The sequence below is a fragment of the Aristolochia californica genome, unplaced genomic scaffold (assembly GCF_029961685.1).
Source record: "Aristolochia californica isolate CCGP_79_NKW_82.1479 unplaced genomic scaffold, dmAriCali1.0.hap1 SCAF_1, whole genome shotgun sequence".
In the NCBI taxonomy this organism is placed as follows: Eukaryota; Viridiplantae; Streptophyta; class Magnoliopsida; order Piperales; family Aristolochiaceae; genus Aristolochia; species Aristolochia californica.
The window spans coordinates 60,788,680-60,812,099 of record NW_027181770.1 but is presented as its reverse complement, the minus strand read 5'-3'; the positions used below and the strand labels follow the sequence as shown (position 1 = coordinate 60,812,099).

The 23,420-nt window shown below is 38.3% G+C and overlaps 1 protein-coding gene across 1 annotated transcript; it reads left to right on the top strand.

Annotated features, from left to right (window-relative positions):
• Positions 1-337: 337 nt before the first annotated feature.
• On the top strand, positions 338-22,105 carry LOC137944714 (DNA topoisomerase 3-alpha). Its single transcript, XM_068790475.1, has 24 exons — positions 338-699; positions 1,484-1,662; positions 1,762-1,834; positions 2,058-2,180; positions 2,307-2,428; positions 2,516-2,588; positions 2,669-2,785; positions 3,130-3,213; positions 3,391-3,570; positions 4,503-4,631; positions 5,692-5,766; positions 6,744-6,833; positions 6,952-7,056; positions 7,384-7,418; positions 7,644-7,773; positions 9,638-9,690; positions 9,832-9,928; positions 10,046-10,084; positions 19,510-19,588; positions 19,770-19,841; positions 20,329-20,412; positions 21,273-21,410; positions 21,616-21,736; positions 21,860-22,105. Exons 1-24 carry the CDS (start codon positions 361-363, stop codon positions 22,089-22,091), a joined length of 2,769 nt encoding a protein of 922 aa, XP_068646576.1. The 5' UTR covers positions 338-360; the 3' UTR covers positions 22,092-22,105.
• Positions 22,106-23,420: the final 1,315 nt, after the last annotated feature.

The following is a 23,420-nucleotide window of genomic DNA, read 5'->3' as shown; positions in this document are numbered from 1 at the left end:
AATTCGCTAAAAATATTCATAATCAAATTAATTTAAATAAATAATATATTATAGGCAATTTCCAAGTATTGTTCTCTTATATTCTATGTTTTAAATGTGACAAATTACACTGCATAAGTCTAAATAAAGTCTTCCCGTTAATTTAGTAAATCGCCAAATATAAGGAGGAATGACCCACCTAGTCTTACGATTCTGATCTTATTCTGTAATGAACGGTTCTGATTTTACTGCCGCGACGATTTTTTTATGCTTTGAGGCAACAAAATCGATGAAATTCCCGCCACATTTTTATTATGAAGGCTCGAACACCTCTCGTCTGCGAGGAAAAAACCCAAATACTGCGGCTTTCTGTTGTTGGTCATGTCCGGCGGTCGGCGGAGAATGGTGCTAAACGTGGCGGAGAAGCCTTCCGTCGCCAAATCCGTGTCCGCGATTCTTTCAAGAAACCGAGGCCTCCGCGTTCGCGACGGCAGGTCGCGCTATAACAAGATCTTCGAGTTCGAATGCTCCATCGGCGTGCCGGTGCCTGATCCCGGCAATCCCCGCCGGCCTCGGTATGAGTACTATTCCTCTCATATGCTTTTTACTTCCGTCATAGGCCATCTCATGGAACTGGAATTCGAGGACCGCTACCGCAAATGGCACTCCTGCGATCCCGCTGATCTCTACCATGCGCCCGTGAGGAAGTATGTCCCTCAGGTAAACAATCATCTCCTCTCTCTCTCCCTGTCTGTAAACATAAGATTAATCTTACTCGTTTTGATACTATTGGTTTTGATGTCTATGTGAAGTTGCATTCTCTGTTAATTTCTGGCAACACTCGGCTTATCGAGAAATTCCAGCCCAACGACAACTACTGTTGTTGATGGTGCGGAAGTACGCTTTGGTTGGTTTGTACGGAGTACCGGAAGCTAAAGAATATTTGACTCTCATATTGAGTGGCATGCAGTATTTCGTAATTGTTTCAATATCGGAGCTCAGTCAACGTTTGGTTGCAAACTGAACAAGGTGGAATGTCTGTTCAGCTTGAGCTTTTTTACTTTGCCAGCTCGCCAACACGATTGATACCTGGACATGAGGACTTTTATGCCACCTGCTCAGTTGTGAAAGTAACGTCGTTGAACCAAATGGAACGGTATAGGCTCGTGTAATGAGATAAATAAAACTAAGGTCTCTATGCAATTGTAAATATAATAATTTTGGTTGTTGGAAAAATCTTTAAGCGTTTTAACCGAGAAGCTAATGTATCAGAATCTCTGAGCATCTGCCAAGTTCGCTCCTCTGATTAACAATCGTGCAAAAAGTATACCTGTGTTTGCAAGTAGGAACCTTTGAAAGAGATAAAGGTCTATTCACAATATCAGAATATTTATAGTATTTGACGTTGCTTTCTCATTTCATTGAATTATCTCTTCATCCTTTTATGTTTCAATATGGTGGAATTTCTGTAACAAATCATCTCTTTTTTGAATGCTGAAAAAAGGACAAATTGGATATCAAGAGAACTTTGGAGGAGGAAGCAAGGAAATGTGAGTGTCTTGTGTTGTGGCTCGACTGTGATAGGGAAGGTGAAAACATTGCATTTGAAGTGATTGAGGTCTGTATCAGTGCAAATCCTCATTTAGAAATATACCGAGCCCACTTCTCTGCATTAACAGACAGGTTGGAGGGTAGCTATTTGTAGTTATTTCATCCAAGATCAATATTAACATCATGGATTACAGTTACGCTCTTAGTGATGGTTGTGTTCATGAACGACAGGGACATCCTCGGGTCTGCACAAAAACTTGTGAAGCCAAATCAACTAGATGCTGATGCAGTGGATGCAAGACAAGTAGTCAATTTATCTTCATGATGTTGTCCAATTTAAATAGTTGATTTCTACTTTCATATTTTTTTGTTTTGTTTTGTTTTTATTTTTATTTTTTAATATCTGTATATGAGATTGAATCTCAGTTCAACTTGGATCAACTTTCTCTGACTTTCATTTGTAATGCTTTTGCTCTTGTGGGTATGTTTGCCCACCTTATTATTTGGCTTGTTTTACATCTTTACAGGAAATTGATCTCCGTATTGGTGCCTCTTTCACTAGATTCCAGACGATGCTTTTGAGAGATGCCTTTATTCTTGATAATGCTCAGGATGATAGGAATGTTGTTCTGAGTTATGGTCCTTGTCAGGTTTGCTGTTTTCACTCCCTTAAGCAATATTCTTGGATTTGATCTGTTGTTAAGTGCAGTAATGAGTAAACAAATACCTTTGTGAGCATTTATTTTGTTTATTTATATTTATTCCATCTTATTCAGTTTCCAACACTTGGTTTTATTGTGGAGAGATTTTGGGAGATACAAGCACATGAACCTGAGGAATTCTGGACAATTAACTGCTCTCACACATCTGAAGATGGCACATCTACTTTCAGTTGGGCGTAAGACTCCTAGGATAAGACATATATATGTAGCTTTCCTGATTTATTTAGTTGGTTACCAATTAGGCTGGCCTTCTCTTTTTACAGACGTGGACATTTGTTTGATTACCCCTGTGCAGTTATACTTTATGATATGTGTGTTGAAGAACCTACTGCAACTGTAAGTGATATGATTAAGAAACCAGTTTTCAAATATCCAGCTCTGACAATGCTAAATGTAGTTGTCTATTGTGCTTTCAGGTCATTAAAGTCAGTAACCAGGAGAGGAAAAAGTATCCTCCATTTCCGTTGAGTACAGTTGAGCTCCAAAAGCGTGCTTCCCGGTACTTCCGCATGAGTTCTGAACATACCATGAAGGTGAGTCACAGATGATTTCTACAATGCCTGGAGTGTGGATTCTTGAACTGTATCCATCATGTGCTGCAATGTAAATGTGTGCAGTCACACACCCATGCACCCCACGTCTTTGTGTTGTCAAGTCTGTTCCTTGCTGTTTTTCTTCTCTTTTCTTTTTCTCTTATTAGCTTGAATAGTCTGCTCTATTTTATTTTTTATTTTATTTTTAAGTGTCGATTACGCATGCACATTAGATCCCATATCCTACCTCTCCTCTGATGTGCCCATTGAGCCAATAGTTACAATGGACTTATATAATAATGTATGCTCTCAATGCTGACCCTCTACAAATGCCCATTCCCCAGGTAGCGGAGGATCTTTATCAGACTGGATTCATCAGTTATCCTCGCACAGAGACTGACAGCTTCTCACTCAACATGGATCTGCAAGTTAGTCATTGGTATCTTATTAGTTATTTAATACTCATTCATATGTTGTCATGTGCTAGAATACAATTTTGTAAGTTCATCTTATCTATTTCTATTTCTTCATCTAAGGAAAAAAATTGCTTGCTTTTGAGGCTGTGGTAAATGACTTGAAGAAACTATGGTCACTGTGTGATTCAGGCAATTGTGCAAGAACAACAAGATCATTCTTCATGGGGCTCATATGCACAACGGCTCTTGGACCCTGCAGAAGAACTCTGGAGTAGCCCTGGTAATGGTGGCCATGACGACAAAGCACACCCTCCTATTCATCCGACAAAGTTTTCAGCTGGAGAGTCTCGGTGGAGTCAAGACCATAATGTAGGTAAAATCTTGTCATGTGGTTATGCTTGTAAAGACAATTAAAGCTGTAAAGAGGCATATCAGCAAGAAATAAACAAACATATCAAGGCATTGGTTTTGGTGGTCCTACACTGTGTTTGAGAATGATAAAAGCGAAAGCCAACTGTCGAATTGCTTTCTCCAATTTTATTGTTCTATTATATGCAGAGTAGGTAAAAAAATGGCCAACTGTTTTGTATGTAAAAAGTAACTAATGGAAGAAAACTACAGCTTAAAATTGTTTACTCGTCTACTCTTTCTAACAGAACTACATATAAGAAAAGCAGTGGTCTAGTCGATATTCAACATAGCATTTGAGTTAGCTATAAATTTGCACTTTCCTACTTAAATTGTTCCTGTGCTTAAGTCTCACAAAGGGATAAAGCTCTGGAGTTTAACCTTCATGCTACTTCAGAGTGGGTAGAGTAGTAAAGCAGTTTCATGCTTGCCATCATTGAACCTATTGCTGGCAATTTCCTACTTGTTCCTCTGGGGGGCAATTGGGGGTACTCATGTAATTGGGAGTTAATATGTGACTTTTTACACTTAAGTAAAAAGTATGAATAGAGGAGACATCCCCCTATACTTGACTCTCTCACAATCTCCCTCTCTTCATCTCCCCTTTCTTCTCTCTATTTTGCTGTTCTTATTCAAGCCCCTAACAACACTCTCATAAAAATATCCTCTCTACTTTAACCTGAAACTGATTTCCAGCATCAAGCATTTAAGCATGAGACCCTCAATACCTTCTGAACCTAATTTATGTGGAGATGAGTAGAAATGAACCATGAGAAAAAGAAAACAAAACCAATTATAGGAAAACTTCTTTTGTTCCTGTTTTAATTGGATGATTTGCGTAAGTTAATTACCTTGTCGGAAGCGGGTTTCTAATTTTCCTTTATTGTCATCAGAGGTTGTATGAGCTTGTGGTTCGCCACTTCCTTGCATGTGTGTCAAAACCGGCCATTGGGGCTGAAACCACAGTTGAAATTGATATAGCTGGTGAATCATTTACTGCAACAGGACGAGTGATAATAGCTGTAAGTGTATTATTTATTTGTTTTTTTGCTATATTCGGTCTTCCTATATGTTTCTGCCTGCAGCGACTTTTCTTTGGGATACCTTTGTTTGGAAAGAAATTAAAGGAAAAGCAAAACAAAGGGAAATATGAACAGTGAAAATGGTCGAGAAAAGAAAATGCTGGGTGTTCATTTATTTGTTTGCTCAAAGAAATAAGAAAAATGAAGATAAGGAAATGGTCCTTGGCTTCTGTTAACCTAAATGAAAAGGAGGGTTGGACAACCAAGTCCTCCAAATCAATTACTCAACTCAGACTAACTGTAACATAACTATCCTCTCCTAAGCAATTCACACTTAACTCAATCCACCTCCAAGCCCAGGCAGGGGCACACTATACTCCACACCATAAAACCCATACCAAGCCCACACAGGGGCACTTTACCCACTTAATCATTGACTATTCCAGTTAATAATAGATTGCCCGATACATTGGTAATTTCTGTGATCTACAATGAGCTCGCAGACATGTGGGAGCCATTGATTGTGCCTTGGATGCACATACCTCAGAGTGTCAACTATGGTGCCGATTGTTGATCATGAGGGAATTTTGCAAACAACATTCTGTGGTGGGAAATTCACTCCCTCTAGCTCAACTTTTTGTGCTTTATTTTTCTTAGTTTTTGTTTCTTGTGTGTTTTCTTGTTCTTTTTGTCTTACAACACAAAGGGAGTTTGCAAACAACACCTTGTGGTGGAAATTTACTCCCTCTAGCTTAATTTTTTGTGCTGTATTTTTCTTGTTTTGGTTTCTTGTGCGTTAAAATCTTTTTCTTTTTGTCTTCTTTGTAAGCCTTGCTCCATCGAGAGCCTGCTGTATCTATCTTACTCTTTTCAATGAAATCCTTGCTTGCCATTATACAACAAACAGTTTGTTTCCTTTTTCTCTCTGTTCCTCTTTATATTCCCTGGTTTCATTTCTTACCACCCTCAAAAAAACATGTCCACCGATATACACCAACTAGAAAAACGTCCATGATTAGTATTCTTGATTTTCTCATTCTAATGGTTGGTTTTTGTCCAGAAAAATTACTTGGAGGTATATCGTTTTGAATCTTGGGGTGGTTCAACAATTCCAAATTATGCACTTGGTCAAAAGGTTTGTTTTGTTCTATTTTCAAATTTATTTTGGATAAGTGAAAGTATGTTTTTAATACTTTGCTTTTGAGGTTTAATGCATTGTGGTTCTTACTATTGTTGAGTGGGAAAAAGTCCCAAGTTGAAATTTGTTAAGAAAAGTTAATGAGTTAGAAGTTTGAGCAATAGCCTCCTAAGTGGCTAGTCATTTTAGGATAGAATTGGACATAATCAAACAGTCGTATCAAAGCTAGATGTGTGAGTCAGCCGAATACCAGTTTGTACTCTCTAGATTATTCATGTGTTGTGGTTTTCCAAAAAGTGAGAGACAGGTTATTTGTATGTTGTGTGCTTCGTTGGGAGTTTGTGTTCACTTCTCAAGCTTATTATGTGGAAGTTTGGATATGTGTGTGAGTGTTGAGTGGGGAAAGCTCCACACTGATAAGTGTTAAGAAAAGTTAATAGGTTATAAGGTTGAACAATAGGCCCCCTAAATGGCTAGTTATTTTTGGGATGAAACCAGGCTTAGTCTAACAACTATCAGTTGCAGTCCATGTGTTTCTCCTGGATTGAGTGCATTGTTTAATCTACCCCTTTTTAGAATTGACTATTTTAATTCAAGATGGCATAGTTTGTAGTGTTTCTTCTATAAATTTCTCTTCAACACTGTGCAATACTGTTGTATGATTTCTGTCCACGCTAGCTGAATATTCCTTTCTATTTGAGCAAATTTATGGATTGTATGTTTCAAAATATTTTGATCTATTCTTAAAAACCATTTCATTCCTATTCACAATGCTGTTTGAAAGTAGTTTTGCTACTTCCCTTTGGAATGGCATGATTATTCTTATATAGATATGTTTGATCACTCAGCCAAGCTAAACTTAAACTCAATGTTTCGGTTTTACGTTTAACGTCTTGGGAACAGTGTGTAGAGAAAAATCATTTAAATGATCTAGATTTTAACAAAAATTTTATAACTTATGGGTGATGTTGCAGTTTATTCCAACATCTTTGACTCTTGATTCAAGTATTACAAGACCACCTCCTCTTTTGAGTGAATCAGATTTACTAAGTTGTATGGATAAGGTGAGAATGATTGCCCTCTATCATGGACTAGATGCCAGTGTTATGTATCGTGATCTGTTTCCATGATTCTATTGTAATTGTGCAGTCTTGTTTAAGTACTGTGTCCATGCTTCTCCAGGCAGGCATTGGTACTGATGCAACCATGCATGATCATATAAAAAAGTTGCTTGATCGGTTCTATGCAAGTAAAGATAACAATACTCGTTTCTCTCCAACTAACCTGGTATGATCTTAGAGACTTTTGTCAATGATGTTTTTTTCCTCTTCATTTGCTCTAGTTCTAATGTTTGAAAAACATAAGTGTTTTTTGTATTTGTCGTTATGTTGACTATTTTTTGTATCTGATTAGTGTCTTATCAGTGTTTTATAGAATTGGATCTAGATAATTTCCTTCAAGCTTAATTATTTTTTATTTTGATATAAGCATGAGGATTTCAGAGCTGCAACTGAATTGAGACACTGCCCTTCTAAGATAATAAATAGAGTATTAGATGGCAGTTCTTAATCCAGTCATTCCATGATTGATTTTGTGAATTTTGTTTCTTTTCAGGGGCAGGCACTAGTAATGGGATATGATACCATGGGGTATGTTGTCTAATGTTTCATTTACTGAAGTGGTTTAGTGTCAACCTTTGTTTCACCCTTTTGCATATTACTAGTGCATGCCAGAATTCCAAAAAAAAGTTGTGAATGTAATTTATGCTTTATAATGCTGAATGAAAGGCTTACTCTTGTCATGTACTGCTTACCTGAATTGCTTGCTTCTTGTCTGGAGAAAATTGTGTTCTAATCTCTTACTTGTCTTGCCAGGTATGAGCTTTGGAAACCAAATCTTCGTGCTAATATGGAAAGGGACATGAAAGCTATAAGTGCTGGGACAAAGAGAAAATCTGATTTTCTGCAGACTTGCTTGGAGCAAACGAAATCTTGCTTTTTAGATGTAAGCTGGTTAAATTTAAGCAGATAAACATTATCTGCTAAATCATGAGTGCAAGCCTACTTTGGAAGTTTAGTCTTTTGCTAAATCCCGATACTTCATCTTGGAATATGTTATTATATGTCATTCTTTTAGAAGGTGATTCCTGTCATGATCGGGGATCCCAAAATGCCTTATAGGCTGACATGCGGCAGTTATTATGAAAGGCTTTTGATTCTGTTTTCTTAGAATTTGTGTGAGGCAGAGGAGAGGTACATACCTCAAATCCTGAACATCAAGAACTTGTCAGTCTGTTCTTTGGCAATGAATTTAGTCTAGGTCCTCTTGCTTAATAGTACTGAGTTCCAGACATTGTTTTGTAGTTGTGGAGTCTCATCTCCTTCCATATGGCATCCTCTAAAAAACATTTTCTTACTTCCTGTCTCACATAGAATTTATTTTTTTTAACAATGATAGCTATGAAACATTTTGTAGAACCTTGATTTAAGATGCTAGGACGAAGGAATTTTTTTTGAAAAGGATTTGATTTTATTCCAGCAAACAAGACAAAACACAATCAGGAAGCACTCCCTTTACAACAAGAGGTTGGAGGGAAGGGAAATTGAAAGAGAGAATAGAGGAAGAAGATGGTAGAGAGAACCTGTTTACTGGCTGCTGCAGTGAAATAGTGATTCAGGGTCAGGCTCGCCCTGTAACCCTCCTTTTATCTCTTTAAGTGAAAACTACATCAATGAACAAAAATTTCTCCTTTCTTCTTAAATTACAGAAAATACACACACTTTAACAAAATAACAAGCAAGCCAGCCTTTCCCATTTAAGTTTGAGGTCTTTCCTATCCCCTGTTTTTAGTGAAACTATCACCATTTAAAAAATCGCAAGTCTGGCTAAACTAACTTGTGACTTATTCTATGAGAGAGGGAGATACATTGCCAAACTACCCTTATGTAAAAAGACTACAATGCCCTTATGGGCTACATTTTCAACACACTTCTTCATTCTTTCAGTACTTTTCGTGTGTGCATTTGTGAAAGATTAACCTTTATTTATTTTAAGATTTATTATCTTCCATTTGTAATTTTCTACATAAAAACTAAGTTCCTTCTCAACATTGGTTAGTGTAATCAGAAATATTTCGGCAATAATTAGTTTCTTGGTAAGAGATTGGAGAAGTAAAATCCATCTCCCAAGAGATGGCTTTTTCATTGATAGTTGTAAATGTTTCCAAACAAAATAAAGTAAATATAAAATAGTGTATGGATTGGTTTGATCAGAATAAAAACTCTGAGGGTAGAGGTGGAGGGGCTGGATTTGCTTTAGTTGGAAAAGACAGAAAGAGGTCACTGATATCTTGCATGGTGGGAAGGTGGTGGATTGTGCTATGCTCACATGTAGAGAATTGGGGGTAGATGAAAATGACGGAAGGAGCCATTTCAAATTATATTATTAAGGGAGGGATATCTCTTCCATTTTGGGAGTCCAATATGTGCCTGATGGAGTGGAGATGGAAGTAAGGGAGTGCTGATGCATTTCCAATAAAAATGGGAGTTGATTGCAAATGCTTAGATGCTTTGATGAGACAGTTCCTGGTATTGTTGTGATGAGCTTGCACTCTGTGCACAAGGATTCTGTTCTTGTCTCATCTTGCTCGTTGAAACAACGTTGGAAGTTCTAATGGCTTGGTCTTTTAGAAGGTTTTTGGAATATTTGTTTGGTGTAATGTGCGTGGGATTCATACTGCTCTTTGTTTATAAATCTTGTGCTTATTAAGTTTGTTGCACCATCAGATGTCTTTCATTAGAAGACCTTATTTATGTTGAAGTACTTTCTACCCAATTAGATGGTCTGTCTTATTTATCTACCTTCACAGGCAAGGTTAAATAAAGTCAAACTCCTGGAAGCAATGGAGATCTTCTTTGAGAGGTTTTAGTTCCCTATCTTATGCATCTCTCTCTCTGTTTCTCTTCTCTCTCTCCCCTTCACTCTCTTTGTGGATGCGCACATTTGCATGATAAAGCATAAAGCTTTCACTGTAGATTTCATTACTCATTCTATTCCTTGCAGGTCAAACAGATTTACTGAATCTACTACATCTGGGGGAGAGATTGTTCGGACCTGTAACCTGTGCCTGGAGTCAAACATGATGCTGAAGCGGAGACCAGTAAGACATTTAGTACTTTATCAGAAAGGGAAAGCAAGCTGGACATTTTGTTATACTTGAAATTTTCTTTTAAGCATGTGCATACATAACTCATGGAAGTTTGCTTGTTTATGACAGGATGGTCACTTTATGGTTGGCTGTTCGCATTTTCCCCTTGTATGTTTCTTTGTCTTTCTTATAAGTAGCTGCTTCTGATGTGAAATAAGTAATGTTTTGTTTTAGTTATGTGAGATAAATATGCCATTTATTTTGGAAATTAGCAACCGTGGAACTCTTATTGTGCCAATTTTCTACATCCTAATTAATGATAGGAGAAAGGGGTGGGTGTCCCTTGAATGTTGTATTTCTGAATTGTATGTGTGTTTTAATAGGATAAAACAATTCTCCATTTTCTGTTGTTAATTGGGATAACAGAGTTTAAAAACACATGTATTAAGGAATAAGAGCCAAAAAAAAAAAAAAAAAAACAAAAAGGAGAAGGAGAAAAGAAACTGAGAGGTTTCTGAGCAGGGAAGTCCTTTATTTCAGATTTGATTTCCATGTTCTCTTATTACAAATAACACAATTACATCATAGAAGGGCATAACTAGGCATCCCACTTGTTGATGATCAAATAGTAGCAAAGACAATGTGACCCGATTGCCCCTTTGGGTAGTGTACACTTATGGCACTCCCCACAAGTTGGATCATGAATATCTTAAAGACCCAGCTTGAATCAAATCTGAATAACGATGCTTGATCCAAACCCTAATAAATTACTTGGCCATTGTTTTGAGGAAGAGACATGCATTATAGTTGCTTCTTGATTTGAGACCTTTTCCCATATAAAGGGATTATCCACCTCAATAAATTTAGCAATATGCCTTGTGTACTACTATTGGAATTATGACTTATAAACATTTTCTGATAAATTATTTTACCATGACGTTATGGTTGTGGGGTCTACATTTGGTAGCTTAGTCAATTGAATGTTTAGTGTCTGGAATAATAGCTAATACATCCCCCTGTAGATGTGGCTTAATAGGCTACATTAACCTTTGATGAAAAGTCATCATGGGAGACATCTCTTTTCAGATTCATCTTTCTTGTAAGTGATAGGGGTAACGTATCTTTAGGTAGAAAGTAACCATGGTTATTGGTAAAGAGTTACCTAAGGGAAATGTATCCATTTAATGAGTGGTTAATGGTGATAGCTTTTTATATCCTACAATGTTACGACCCCATGTTGTTATCCTGGTCCAGGCCATGTTGGCAACGTGGGGTGGGTTATTGACTAGGGAGAATTGCCTTTGCGTGGGTCAAGTAGCATAGGAAGAGTCCTAGTAGAAGTAGGATGAGTTTCATTAGTAGTGGGTGAAGACAAATCTCAACGAGAGTCAAAATGGTCAAGAGTCCTACTACCACTAGGAGTATTAGAAGTGACACAGTTCTGGGAGTCTTGTGTCTAGTAGGAGAAGTAGGTCTATAAATTGTAGGATCATGGAGCCATTTGAATCAATTCATATAACTTTACATTGGCTTAGCCCACTTGAGGCAATTGACCATCAATAATTGGTCTGAAGGCAGCTAATCCTCTTTAATAGGGTTACCCTCTCACAGCTTCTGAGATCCACTACTGTCTTTCATCTCACTGCCAACTGCCTACTATTTCTCTCTCTATTTGTCTCTATGCTCTTCACGAACTCTCTTACCACCACCATCCTACACGACTTCCAGCCATAAGCATTCCCACCATCTCATGAGTTCATCTGCTCAACTCTAGCCCCTTCACCTTGGCTGGCTCACATTCAACCCACTCATTCTGCCCAGCCACTTGATTCAGCCCTTCCTTCACAACTCCATGCACTCACTGGTCCTACTCCAACTGGGACTATCACTCCCTCCTAACACATGACCAACTCACACAAATTCACTCCCTGTCCACTCTAGGAAACTCACTTCTCTTTATAGCACTTGCCCTAGATCCTCTAGGACTCCTCAAGCCTTCCTCCTTAAGAGTTCCTCACACCGCAAACTTGTTCCTTCTATCCTACCTAGAATCCCATCTTCCTTAGATGTCTGACATCCACTACTTTAGTCGGCCTAGGTTCCCCTTCTGGTTTCCCTCTTACGCTAAATACCCTCCTCTCCTTTCACGTCCCTTCCTACAAGCGACCTAATCACTTTCCCTCTACTACACTACTTGCCTTCTAAGAGTTCCTATCGCTTGCCAAACTCTTTCTTTCCTATAAGAGATTCCCTAGGCCACTCTTAACTCCATGAGATATACCTCTCTAATATCCCTAGAATCTGATCTTCTATCCTCTCCCAACTCTTCCTCATGCCTTCCCAATCCTTAGTTGAATCATCCTCTATTAGCCCCTCACTCCTACGGCCTCAACCTTTTTGTCCTCCTCCCTTTGCCACTAGTCCCATCCTCAAGTCCCCCACAAAACCTCTCTTCCTTCCTTTCAACCCATCGCTGCCCTACCTGGTAATCCTCACCAAGCTCCTCTCTCTAGTATGAGACTATTATCAGCCTCTCGTCCCATGTAAAAGCCAATCCAACACCCACATGCAGCATGTCTCAAGAATCCCCAACCCTCTTGACAAGCCTTTGGTTAACTTATATGAGACTGGGTTTGTAACATATAAATACCTCCATGATCTTACATGTGAGGCATGCTAATTAGACCTGCTTTGGCCGAAGTGAGCAGGTTAAACACTTGTAAAAGTTTTCCTAAACTTTGCTGGAACAGTGTAGGATATTCAGTATTCTCAATTTTGCTTAGCTACCAGATGAAAGTATATGCATATTACATTTTGATAGAATCTGTAAAGGAGTCTTGAAGAAGAAAAGAAGAAGAGAGAAGAGAAATAGATGAAGAGAGGAGAGAGAGAAAGGTGCAAGTGTCCAGCACCTCGTTAGGAGTCCACTATCGATTTCTAACCCTATTATATTAAGTAGTTTAAGTGAAATTACATGAACTGACCAACTGCCCCCCTAGAACTATTTTACATAAAAGAACTAATTAAAGTAGCAAATTACTGAAATAAAAGACACCCAAGAACATCCTACCACTTAACCAGAAATAAATAACTAAGAGGGGCCACACCTACACATATAAAAAGACAATAATACCCTTGAACTCTAACATTCCCCTTCAAGTTGGAACATAAATATCATGAAGGCCCAACTTGTTACAAATTATTTTTAACTCATGTTTCCCTATGGGTTTTGTGAAGACATCACCAAGTTGATCAACTGGACTTCACATGCGGAGTAATAATTTGTTACTCATGATGACATCTCGAATAAAATGACAGTCCACTTCAATATGTTTTGTCCTTTGATGAAATAACGGGTTGTTCGCGATGACAGTTGCAGCTTGATTATCACATCCTATTACCATATGCCCTTGAATGTTGATTCCTAATTCCACAAGCATAGCTTTAACCCACATAAGCTTGGAAGTTGTATATGCCATGATTCTACACTTTACTTCAACACAAGATCAAGCAACTACTATATGCTTCTTGCTTTTCCATCTTACAAGGGTGCCACCTACAAATGTACAATATCCTGAAGTAGATTTTTTGTCAAGTTTTGACCCAAAATAGTTAGCATTTGAGTATCCCTTAATGTCAATATGTCCATGGGACTATAGAGAAGACCCAAACATGGAGTTCCATTCAAATACTTCAAATACTCAGCTGCTGCATAGAGGATGCCACAACATTTGTTTGTTGCTTTTCTAGTTAACTATTTTTCCACCACCGAAAATACAATACCTTGAGGTAGATTTTAGACCCTGCATAGTTGGTATAAGAATATCCTCCTATGTGGTTTTGTGGTGCGTACAATAATCCTTTCCCTGTACGTGTCAAATATCGTGATATCTTGCACATGGCTCCCAAATGTATCCTCCTTGAAAGCTTTGTAAACAGGTTGACCACACTCATTGCAAATAATATAACAGGTCTAGTTATTGTAGGATAAATAAGTTCGTCTACTAACCTTCTCTTCATAGTCTTATTTTAAGTTTAGGACTATCATCTTAATAGAGATTGATTTACCTCCATAGGTGTTTCAATAGGCCTAGTTCCTAATAGCCCATATTCATGAAGCATATCAATAACATATTTTCTTTGTGTTAGAATGATGCCGGCTTTACTCTTTGCTACTTCAATCTCAAGAAAATACTTGAGTGGACCTAAATCCTTGGTTTGAGAGTGTTTTGTAAGATGTCCTTTGACTTCCTCAATGCTTTTCACATCACTTTCCAACAAGACTATGTCATCAAAATATACAATTAACACTTCAACTTTAGAAATTTTCTTCAAAACAAACAACTAGTGGTCATAGTGACTTCTTGCAAACCCAATGACATAACAATTTGGTTGAACTTTTGAACCAAGCTTTAGGACTCTACTTGTGTCCGTAGATTGCTTTATGCAACATATTTATTGTCTTCCCTTGAGTGACATACTGAGGAGGTTGCTCCATATAAACTTCCTTGACTAGATCAATATATAAGAAAATATTTTGAACTCCAATTGGAACAAGGGCTTGCCCTTGTTGACAACTACAGAAATCAATATTTGAACTGAAAACAACCGTGCAACTAGGGAAAAAGTCTCAAAGACATCCATTCCATAGGTTTGTATATATCATTAGGCGACAAGTTTGACTTCATATCTTTCTATAAAACCATCAGCCTTGTAGTTCTTTGCATAAACTCAATGACAACCAACTATAGCAGCATCTGGTGGTAGCTCACATAACGTCCACATGTCCCTGTAAAGTATAGCCTCCATCTTCGTGTCCATGGTCTATTTCCAATGAGGAGAAGACATGGTTTCTTGTATGGAAGGAGTAGAATATGAAGACAAAGATAATGCAAAATTTTTGGAACTAGACAACAGATCAAAGCAAACAAACTTGGAATTGGGATGCTTAGTACCATATTGCGTACAAGCTCAAACATCTTTACAAAGTGAAACAAGTAGATGTAAATCACTTACTTAGGAACTACAGATGAAGAAGGCACTAGTGAGGGTTCCTGTGTGATTGCCTTGGATGGTATCCTTTGTTTACAGACCCGTAGTGGCTTCAGTGTCAACAATTTAGCAACTTGCACAATGCTAGCAATATCCTCCATAGGTTGAGGTACACAATACTTCAAGTGAAGAAGAAGTATTGGACTCAACAGACTGTGAAAAACATGGGTCATTCTAAAAAAGAGGTAACATCTACAGGCACAAACGCTTTTCTCATTGTTGGACAATAACACTTGTACCTTTTTTGAGTATGAGAATAACAAAGAAAGATACATTTGACTGATTGGGGAGATAAGTTATTAGGAGATAGACCAAGAAAATGTGGATATAACACAAAACGATAGCCTCGAGGACAAAGGGGAAACAACTCACTAGTGGCTTGAGAATTTGTAAAGCAATCTTTTCACCAAGCACAAATGAGGGTATCCTATTAATAAAAAAACAAGCAGTGAGAACAACATCACCCTAGTAGGACTTGAGAACCTTCGTCAGAAAGAGCATAATGCGGGCAACACCAAGCAAGTGGTCATTATTCCGTTATGTAATTCCATTATGTTATGTGGTATAGATGCAAAAAGACTAATGTACGATGCTATTGACGCAATAAAATGTATCAAATTTATGATTCATGATCTCAAACCTATTATCATTATGCAAAACATGAAGTGAAGCGTCAAACTAATTCTTTATTTCACTATAAAAATTCAAGAATACATCAAGACCTGAGATTTTTCCCATAGGAGATACACCCATGTGGATCGACTAAAGTCATCAATAAACAAAACAAAAATCAGGAAACCAAATATACTAGGTACCCGACAAGGACCCCATACATCTGAGTGAAACTTATTTCAAATAAGTTGTTACTATGACTTGGACTAGGTGGAAAAGATGCTCTACGGTGCTTCTCGAGTGGACAAAATTCACACTGAAATGATTAAGTTGAAGGTGGATTTGGACATAACTGGAGTAGTTTGGCTAGGGAGGGTTGTCCTAGCCGCAATTGCCACTGGAAGAGTGAAACAACTGCACTGAATGCTGAAGAAGATGGTTGTACAAACCATCAACGTGGTAGAGTCTCTCTTTCTCACTTTTGGAACCAATCATCCTCCATGTCTGGAGGTCTTGAAAGACACAATGAGTAGTATATAAAATTACCGAACATTGCATTGATTTAAGTTGACTAATAGATAACAAGTTAACGGGAAATTAGATACAAAGAGAACAAAAGTTAACGACAAGATGGAGTGGGTTGTGTTAAGTTGTGGAGCCTAGTTAACGCCTTATGCTAAGTCGGTACGCGGGTCGACCTTTGTGGTAAGGTCGCCGTGGGGGTTGGAAGGGGGGCAAAGCCCTCACCAGATCCACGATATATTGATTGCTGTTTCATTAAGGGTAGTTTGGGGATTTCACATTTGTAATCCGATTGCCCTAATTTTCTCTTTATATTTGGGGGCACCGTTGTTATGGTTTTTATCACCCGAAGTATTATCACCTGGAGTATCATCCCGAGGACCAACACAAGTTGCGGCCCGAGAGAGGTTAGAGAAAACACCTGTAAGTGTGTGCGATTTCTTTTGTAAACTATTTCATCTTTATAGTGGATTATTGCAGCGGCGGAAGACAGGACATAGTCTCATCTTGAGGCGAACCTGTATAAATCTTGTGTGTGTTCTTTGTGCTTGTTTTTCCTTTCTTCTGCGATTATTATTATTGCTTTCGTTAGTTTGGAATTAGGGCGTCTAATTCCTAACAGACTGAACTATTCCAACTCTACTGACTAGCGAGGTGGAACCATCTACAAGTGTGACATGTTTGAATGAAGAAGATTGAGTGAGAGATGAGAATAATGTGGGCATACTGGACATGTGTGTAGATGCACTGGAGTTAATAACTCATGAAGAGACTGGAGATGCATGCAATGAATTTGCCACGGTAGTTGTGGTGATGGAAACATTTTGGGCCATGGATGAGGAGGATGCAGTCCACTATACCATGTGCTGATCCAACTGTTGAAGTTCATTTGGAGTACTAAGAACAATACCAACTACACTCATAGATGATTCTTCACTCTTAGGAAAACTCAAGTTAGCCCAGGTAGGCTTGCCAAATTTATTCCAACATTTGTTTGAATAATGGTTAGTGTGCTCACAGTGGATATACATTCTCTCATCACTACTACAACCTCTTCCATGCCCAAATGTATCTCTACCTTGTCCTCGTCCACCTAGGCCACGTCCACAAGGTGTCTTTGAGTGACCCTGAACTGGTTGGATATTGAGGTAGTAGCTTCTGCCCCCTTGTTATACGTGCAAGCCTGTGGAACTACGACTACCTTTGCGTGCAGGCACAATATCATCTGCACGTATTTGGACACGAACTGTATCATATTCAAAACGCAATCCATCAACAAATTTGGCCACATGGAGCCGCCCTTGTTGCTCTCGAAGCTAAGTTTCCTTAGTGGTGAAAGGATGACAAATCTTCTGTAAAATACACTGCAACTCATTGAAATAACTAATAATTAATCGATCTCCCCTCTTTAACCCAAAAAATCGTGTATACAATTCATAGATTCGAGACAAGTTGGTCTCTTGATCATAAAGAGCTTCTAGTGACTTCCAAATTTCTTTTGATGTCTCACAATTCATCACCTACTTCCTGAATTTTGACTCCATGTTGTTCAATAGCTATGTCGTGACTTGATCATTCTCTGCCTCCCAATCATTAGTCATCGGGTCAGGAGGATTATCCCTCATGTATGTTTCTTCCACTTAGTCTTCAGTTAAATCTGAACAGATTTGGATCTGCTAAGATAATTTTGTCCATTCAACTTCTCTGTGTTGATCATAATAGTATTCTTACCATCCTACCTGACTCTTTGGCTGCTGTAATCACTTCGCCTAAATTAGCCATCTACTATCAACAACTACCAGAATTTTCACAAATAACATGCTGGAGTACACTACCACAATAACCGGGATAAACAATTACTAAAAGATAATGTATATGCCTACCAAATGAGATGGGGCCCACACAACACAGAAAATTAGGGCACTGAAAGCACAATTGATTATCACTTTGTTGCCATACACTAATTGATAAAACTAGCTGAAGAGGAAATCAATAAGAGTTGATGTTAGCTCTAGGGATGATGATGTAGACATTCTGCTAGTCTACATGACTTGTGTAGGCACAATGTTGGGAGTGATTGACCTAGACAAACCTTAGGGGCATAAAAACTTCATAAAACAGTAAATTGACCTCACAAGCCATCTACCTTAGGGTTATGACATAAATAATGGGAAAAGGGTCTAACCTTTAACTTCAATCAACAGCAATTCTGGAAAATTCTCCTTCATGGAGAGTTCACAGATTGGAGAAGAGCTATAAGCTTGTTAATAACTCACGGCAATTAGATTGTCTGTTTTGATATCATGTTAAAATATGAAAAATAAAGAGAAGATATAGAGGAGACAAGGGAAAAAAAGATGGAAGAGAAGTTGAGAAGGCTGCGTTGATTAGAGCAGCAACTATCAAGGTCTGAAAAACGACCCTAAAATTGCTTTTATACTCACTTAATAAAAGAGGTACAGAATGACATAGATGCTCCTCTACATTTAAACCCTCATATCTCCCTAATTACATCTCAGAATAAAACAAAAGTTTAACCATATAACTCCAGTATAATAATAAGCTAATTGCTATTGACATATAACTATGGTAAATAACCTTAATTCCCTTCTTACAGATATTTCAACAATTTTCAGTGGTGAAACGATTAACTGCACTCAACCAGCTAATGTCTATCAACATCATCTGGCTATTGACTATTTGTCTCACTGGATGATTTTAAAGATGAAATGACAAAATTCCCTGTTATGGTCCTTGTATTTGGTGGCCATAGTGGAATAAAGATAGAGAAGAGAAGAAAACAAAAGGAAAGAAGGGAAACATAAAGTTGGTGGTGGCTGGTACTGCTACCAGAGCCGAAGAATGAAGAAAGGAAGTGAAAATCAAGACAAGCGAAGGGAAAAGATGGAGAAGAGAAAAGATAAGGAATATTGCCATCAACTTTGGCATCTATGGTGGGAAGTAAGAGAGAAGACAAGAAGAAGATGGAGACGTGGAAAGTTAAAAGCAATGAATGGGAGGCATCACTTTTTTGGCTCCATTTACGAAAGAAGCAAGGGAAGAAGGAACTAAGAGAAAAAGGAGAGATGAAAGAGAACAACCAGAAAAAAGAAGAAGAGACATGAAGAAATGGATGCAGCTGGTCTGTGTTGCTGCTTTGGCCACCATTGTCGTACTAGAGGAACAAGGAATACCAAAAGAGAAAAAAGAGACATGGCGATAATCTTTTGTGACATTATAGTGGCTCAGAGACATGGCGATAATCTTTTGTGACATTATAGTGGCTCATAGATATGATGATTATAAAAAAAAAACATTAATTGCTATTTCATTTGACAGTTTGTAATTAGTGATTGCTATCCTAATTTCTTTTATTTTTTCTTCGTCTGCATTTTTGCATGGTTCAGTGTAGAAATGTCGTTTGGCTCCCTGCTCCAATTATATCGGCTTCAGTAACCAGTCAAGTTTGCACCACATGCATTCCAGGTTAATTTTTATCTCTCTTTTTTCTTTTCTTGAAAAGGTGGATTTATATTGATATTCAGGTTACTTACCACGTGGGATGCTCCTTCAGTTCTGTCAGTTGCACTCCTAAATTGAATGATTCTGTTAGGTATGGTTTATTAGTTTTATAACACTAATAAATGACTACAATTTTTGTTTGTAGGTCCTGTTTATAAGATTCAATTTAATTTCCGCCGTACAGAGATACCACCAAACTATGATGTGAATCACTTGGGTAAGAACATCACTATAAAAATAAGCATACTTATTACAAAATAAAAAATGGATATAATGTAGTTTTCTTTGTGGAGCAATTCCATGCACTGCTTTCCGATATGCCAGACATTGAATTGTATGTGTCTTTCTTCAAGTTGTCATCATAATCCTATTAAGTTTATATTTCTCAATATGGATACGGTTGTCAGTCTCCACCTTTTTCCTCTTAGATTTTCTGCTCTGTGTTTGGTGTATTTTACATTTTAATGTGTCTTTGAGTATGCTTATCAAGGAGTTTGATCTTTTGGCATGCCAAATAAACAGTTATTACCAAAAATACTACAGATTTTTCGTGTTAACTAGTTACTGGAAATTGTTTCCTTCACAACCTTCTATGAGCACGTATATTGTCATCATGCCTTTGCACTGTCATGGCTGATGGTTTTACTTAGACTACTCGATTTAGATTTCATGGAACTTTGAACTTAGTGTTTTTCTTATTTTAGGTTGTATTGGTGGTTGTGATGATGCACTGAAGGAACTGACTGAAATTTGTGGAACTGGTCCTCGGATTCCTTCAAGCACTACAGGTTTGGGGATATCTTTCTTTTGTTTGAATAGAAATAGATAGTGTCATATGTTACACCTCAGCACTCCTGGTCTATGCTGTACTCTTAGAATACCATTCACGAAGTACTTCAATTTCCAAGTTTTCCAGCATCATATGTAGAAAGTTGGATAAAGACAATTAGGAGGAAGTACATAAAATTGAGGAAATTTAGCTATTTTCAAAACTAACAGTAAGGACCATTTAGATGATTTCAAAGCAGTGAGAAAGCAAAAGACACTGACCAATAATAATGGTGGAGAGGAAGAGAAGTTGAAGAATAAGGATGTTGGTTTCAAAGACCATTGAAGTTGAACAATATTTAAAAAAATTAATTTGAAAATGATATATAAATTTGGTTGCAGTTTCAACTTTTAATTACCATCATTTTTTTGTGGAAGAGGTTCTCTTGGAGAATAGAAACCAAAGAGTAGCTCCTTATGGTTTTGACTAAAGGAGAAGGTTCTAAAACGATATTATAAAACCAAACCCGGTTACTGACTCAGTGGGGTGATTGCATTGGTTTAATCGAATGATGTCTGCCTGATATCATTATTTAAAACACAAAAAATTAAAAAAAAGATTGCTGGAAGAAGATCTGGTATTACAGAGGGAAGGCTTCCCACTGTTATACGATGATTTGTAGGGTAGGGGAATCCATACTTTTGATGTCTGAAAAGTTTCCATTTTTTAGTTGTAATGTAATGTAGTGTGGTTCAGTCCTGGTTAATATCTATCACCCACCATAGCTGTCATTTTTTTAAGATACACATAATAAGTAGCTAATTGGATGAGACTGATGATTTTAGTTTCAATCCTGATCATGTTCACCTCTTTTATCAGCAAGAGGACTTCAATCCACAGACTTCTCTGCTAGTGCTCACCGAGGGGGTGCTACAAGGCAAACGGGGCATTCTTCTAGTGATTGGCCTTCGCAGACTCGGCGCAGTCAAAATGATAGAAACCAAACATCTGGAAGCGGTATGATATGTTTTGTGGCAAGTTCCACTTTTCTAATGTTCAGAACGAGTGTTAAATGACCAATCTAAATAGCAGGTTGAATCAATAAATGTGCTGCTTTCACTGCCCTCTTTGATTTTGTGGTTGTCACTTACCTACTTAAATTTACTAATTCTGTTCATAACTTTTCAGGAGGCAAATCTGATAGTGCTTTTTGATACCACAGGTAGAGCTCCAGTTGTGTGTAACTCATGTGGGACCCCTTGCATTTTGCGCACTTCTAATACAACCGCTAACCGAGGAAGGAAGTTTTACAGTTGCCAGTCACAGGAGTGCAATTTCTTTGTGTACGTGACAGACTGGACATCCTCTTTCGCCATTTTGCATGATCATTCCATCTTTTCTCCGAAGTTTGAAGTATGTCTTAAATCTGAAGTATGTGTGTGCTCTAATTAGTAATTGTAATGCAGGTGGGAGGATAACGTTGAAAACAATGGCACAGGCAGAGGCGCGTCAACCAATCGAGGCACTGCCACTAGGAGAGGGGGGCGTGGCAGAGCACGAAGGGAAGGGATGTCTTCCACCAGCACTGCTGGAACTTTTGTAACAGCAACAGGGGAGCCTGTATCTGGAGGGAGGTGTTACAGTTGTGGTGATCCCTCCCACTTTGCAAATGTTTGTCCAAACCGGGGCACAAGATAATCGCTTATACTTAACGAGAAGCAGAGCTTCGCCTCCCTTGAAGAGGTATTCTATATCGTCGTTACTTAGCTAGTAGAACCAAGCCCTCTCGAAGAAAACAATGCTCCCTTCATTCAAGCATGGTGTTGCCACTTGCTGGGTCGACTTATGGTTTAACCAGGTTGACTCGGATTTGGAATTGGTTGGTCAGGTGGTGTCAAACTCAGCCTTTCTACAATAGGCCAGTCCCTGACCTAGGAGTCCCCAGTTTCTTCTCTTTTGCAGAATCCTTGCACGGCCTTCGAAACTCCTTGTCGGAGAAGCCCAACTCGCTTGCGAATTTCCACTAAAAAAGTTTAGAAATTCGTCTTTCTTTACTTTTGCTGAGGTGCCCATGATCGTTTTCTCCTTGCGGCTCCGACTAGGGACTGCCGGGTCCTGGACAGGACCCTCCAGTTCTACTCCTTCATTAAAGGGGGTTACTAAATCAAAGGCATATAGAATATGAATGTAACAAGGAAAAATGGTAATTTGGAACGAGAACCACCTTTCTGTCAACATCAAGCTATAGTAGTTCTGTTCAGTTTTCTCGACTCTTCTCGTTCTCGCCGCAAAATCACCTATCTACAACATATCCATCAATGTGACAAGATAAATTAAAGCTTCCAAAGTTTGCCAACGTGGTTCCTGTAATTCCATAAGCTTCAATTTTACACGGAGAGATGAAGCTTTACAATTTAGTCTAAAGGCTCACAACTGAGAGAGAACTGTACCTCCGTTATCTGCAGTTGGGTCGCTCTGCAGGTGTACCTCCCTACCATCTGTAATCTCCCTGCACAAAACAATGTGGGGTGGGATTGACCCTGGTGGAGGAAGTGGAGTGAGCATGAGTTGCCCTTTTAGACAGTTGGTGTGATGCCCTTGATCCTTTTCCTTGTTCTTCTGCATGAGGTGGCCAGAGGGATGCAAGTGCTCCTTCTCTGTCTGCTCGCCAGCACAGAGAAAATCACATGGTTGTTTAGTGCCTAAGTGGATTTGTTCCCGGGCCACAGTGGAGGCCATTAGCTTGTCCATGTAGCATGGTCCCTTTTCTATATGTCTGGGTAGTGGTGATAGTTTGAATTTAACTACCATACATGTTAATAAATTATTTTGAAGCTCTTTTCTTTTTACTTTTCTGGGTTATTGACGGAGAACCCTTTTTAAATGGCCTCATACCTTTGAACTAGTTATCTTGTGTTGAATTTATGGAAAAGAGAAAAACTTCAGTGACTTGTTGTAATCAGAGTGCATGAACCCTTATTTATAATAGAGGTAAGTAGTAGACTCCAATTATAATTAAACTATCCT

Coding starts and splice junctions, on each gene's coding strand:
- LOC137944714 (XM_068790475.1), top strand. CDS start 361: ATGTCCGGCGGTCGGCGGAGAATGGTGCTAAACGTGGCGGAGAAGCCT. Junction 9,929..10,045: donor TGATGCTGAAGCGGAGACCA/GTAAGACATTTA, acceptor TGTTTATGACAG/GATGGTCACTTTATGGTTGG. Junction 10,085..19,509: donor GCTGTTCGCATTTTCCCCTT/GTATGTTTCTTT, acceptor TGCATGGTTCAG/TGTAGAAATGTCGTTTGGCT.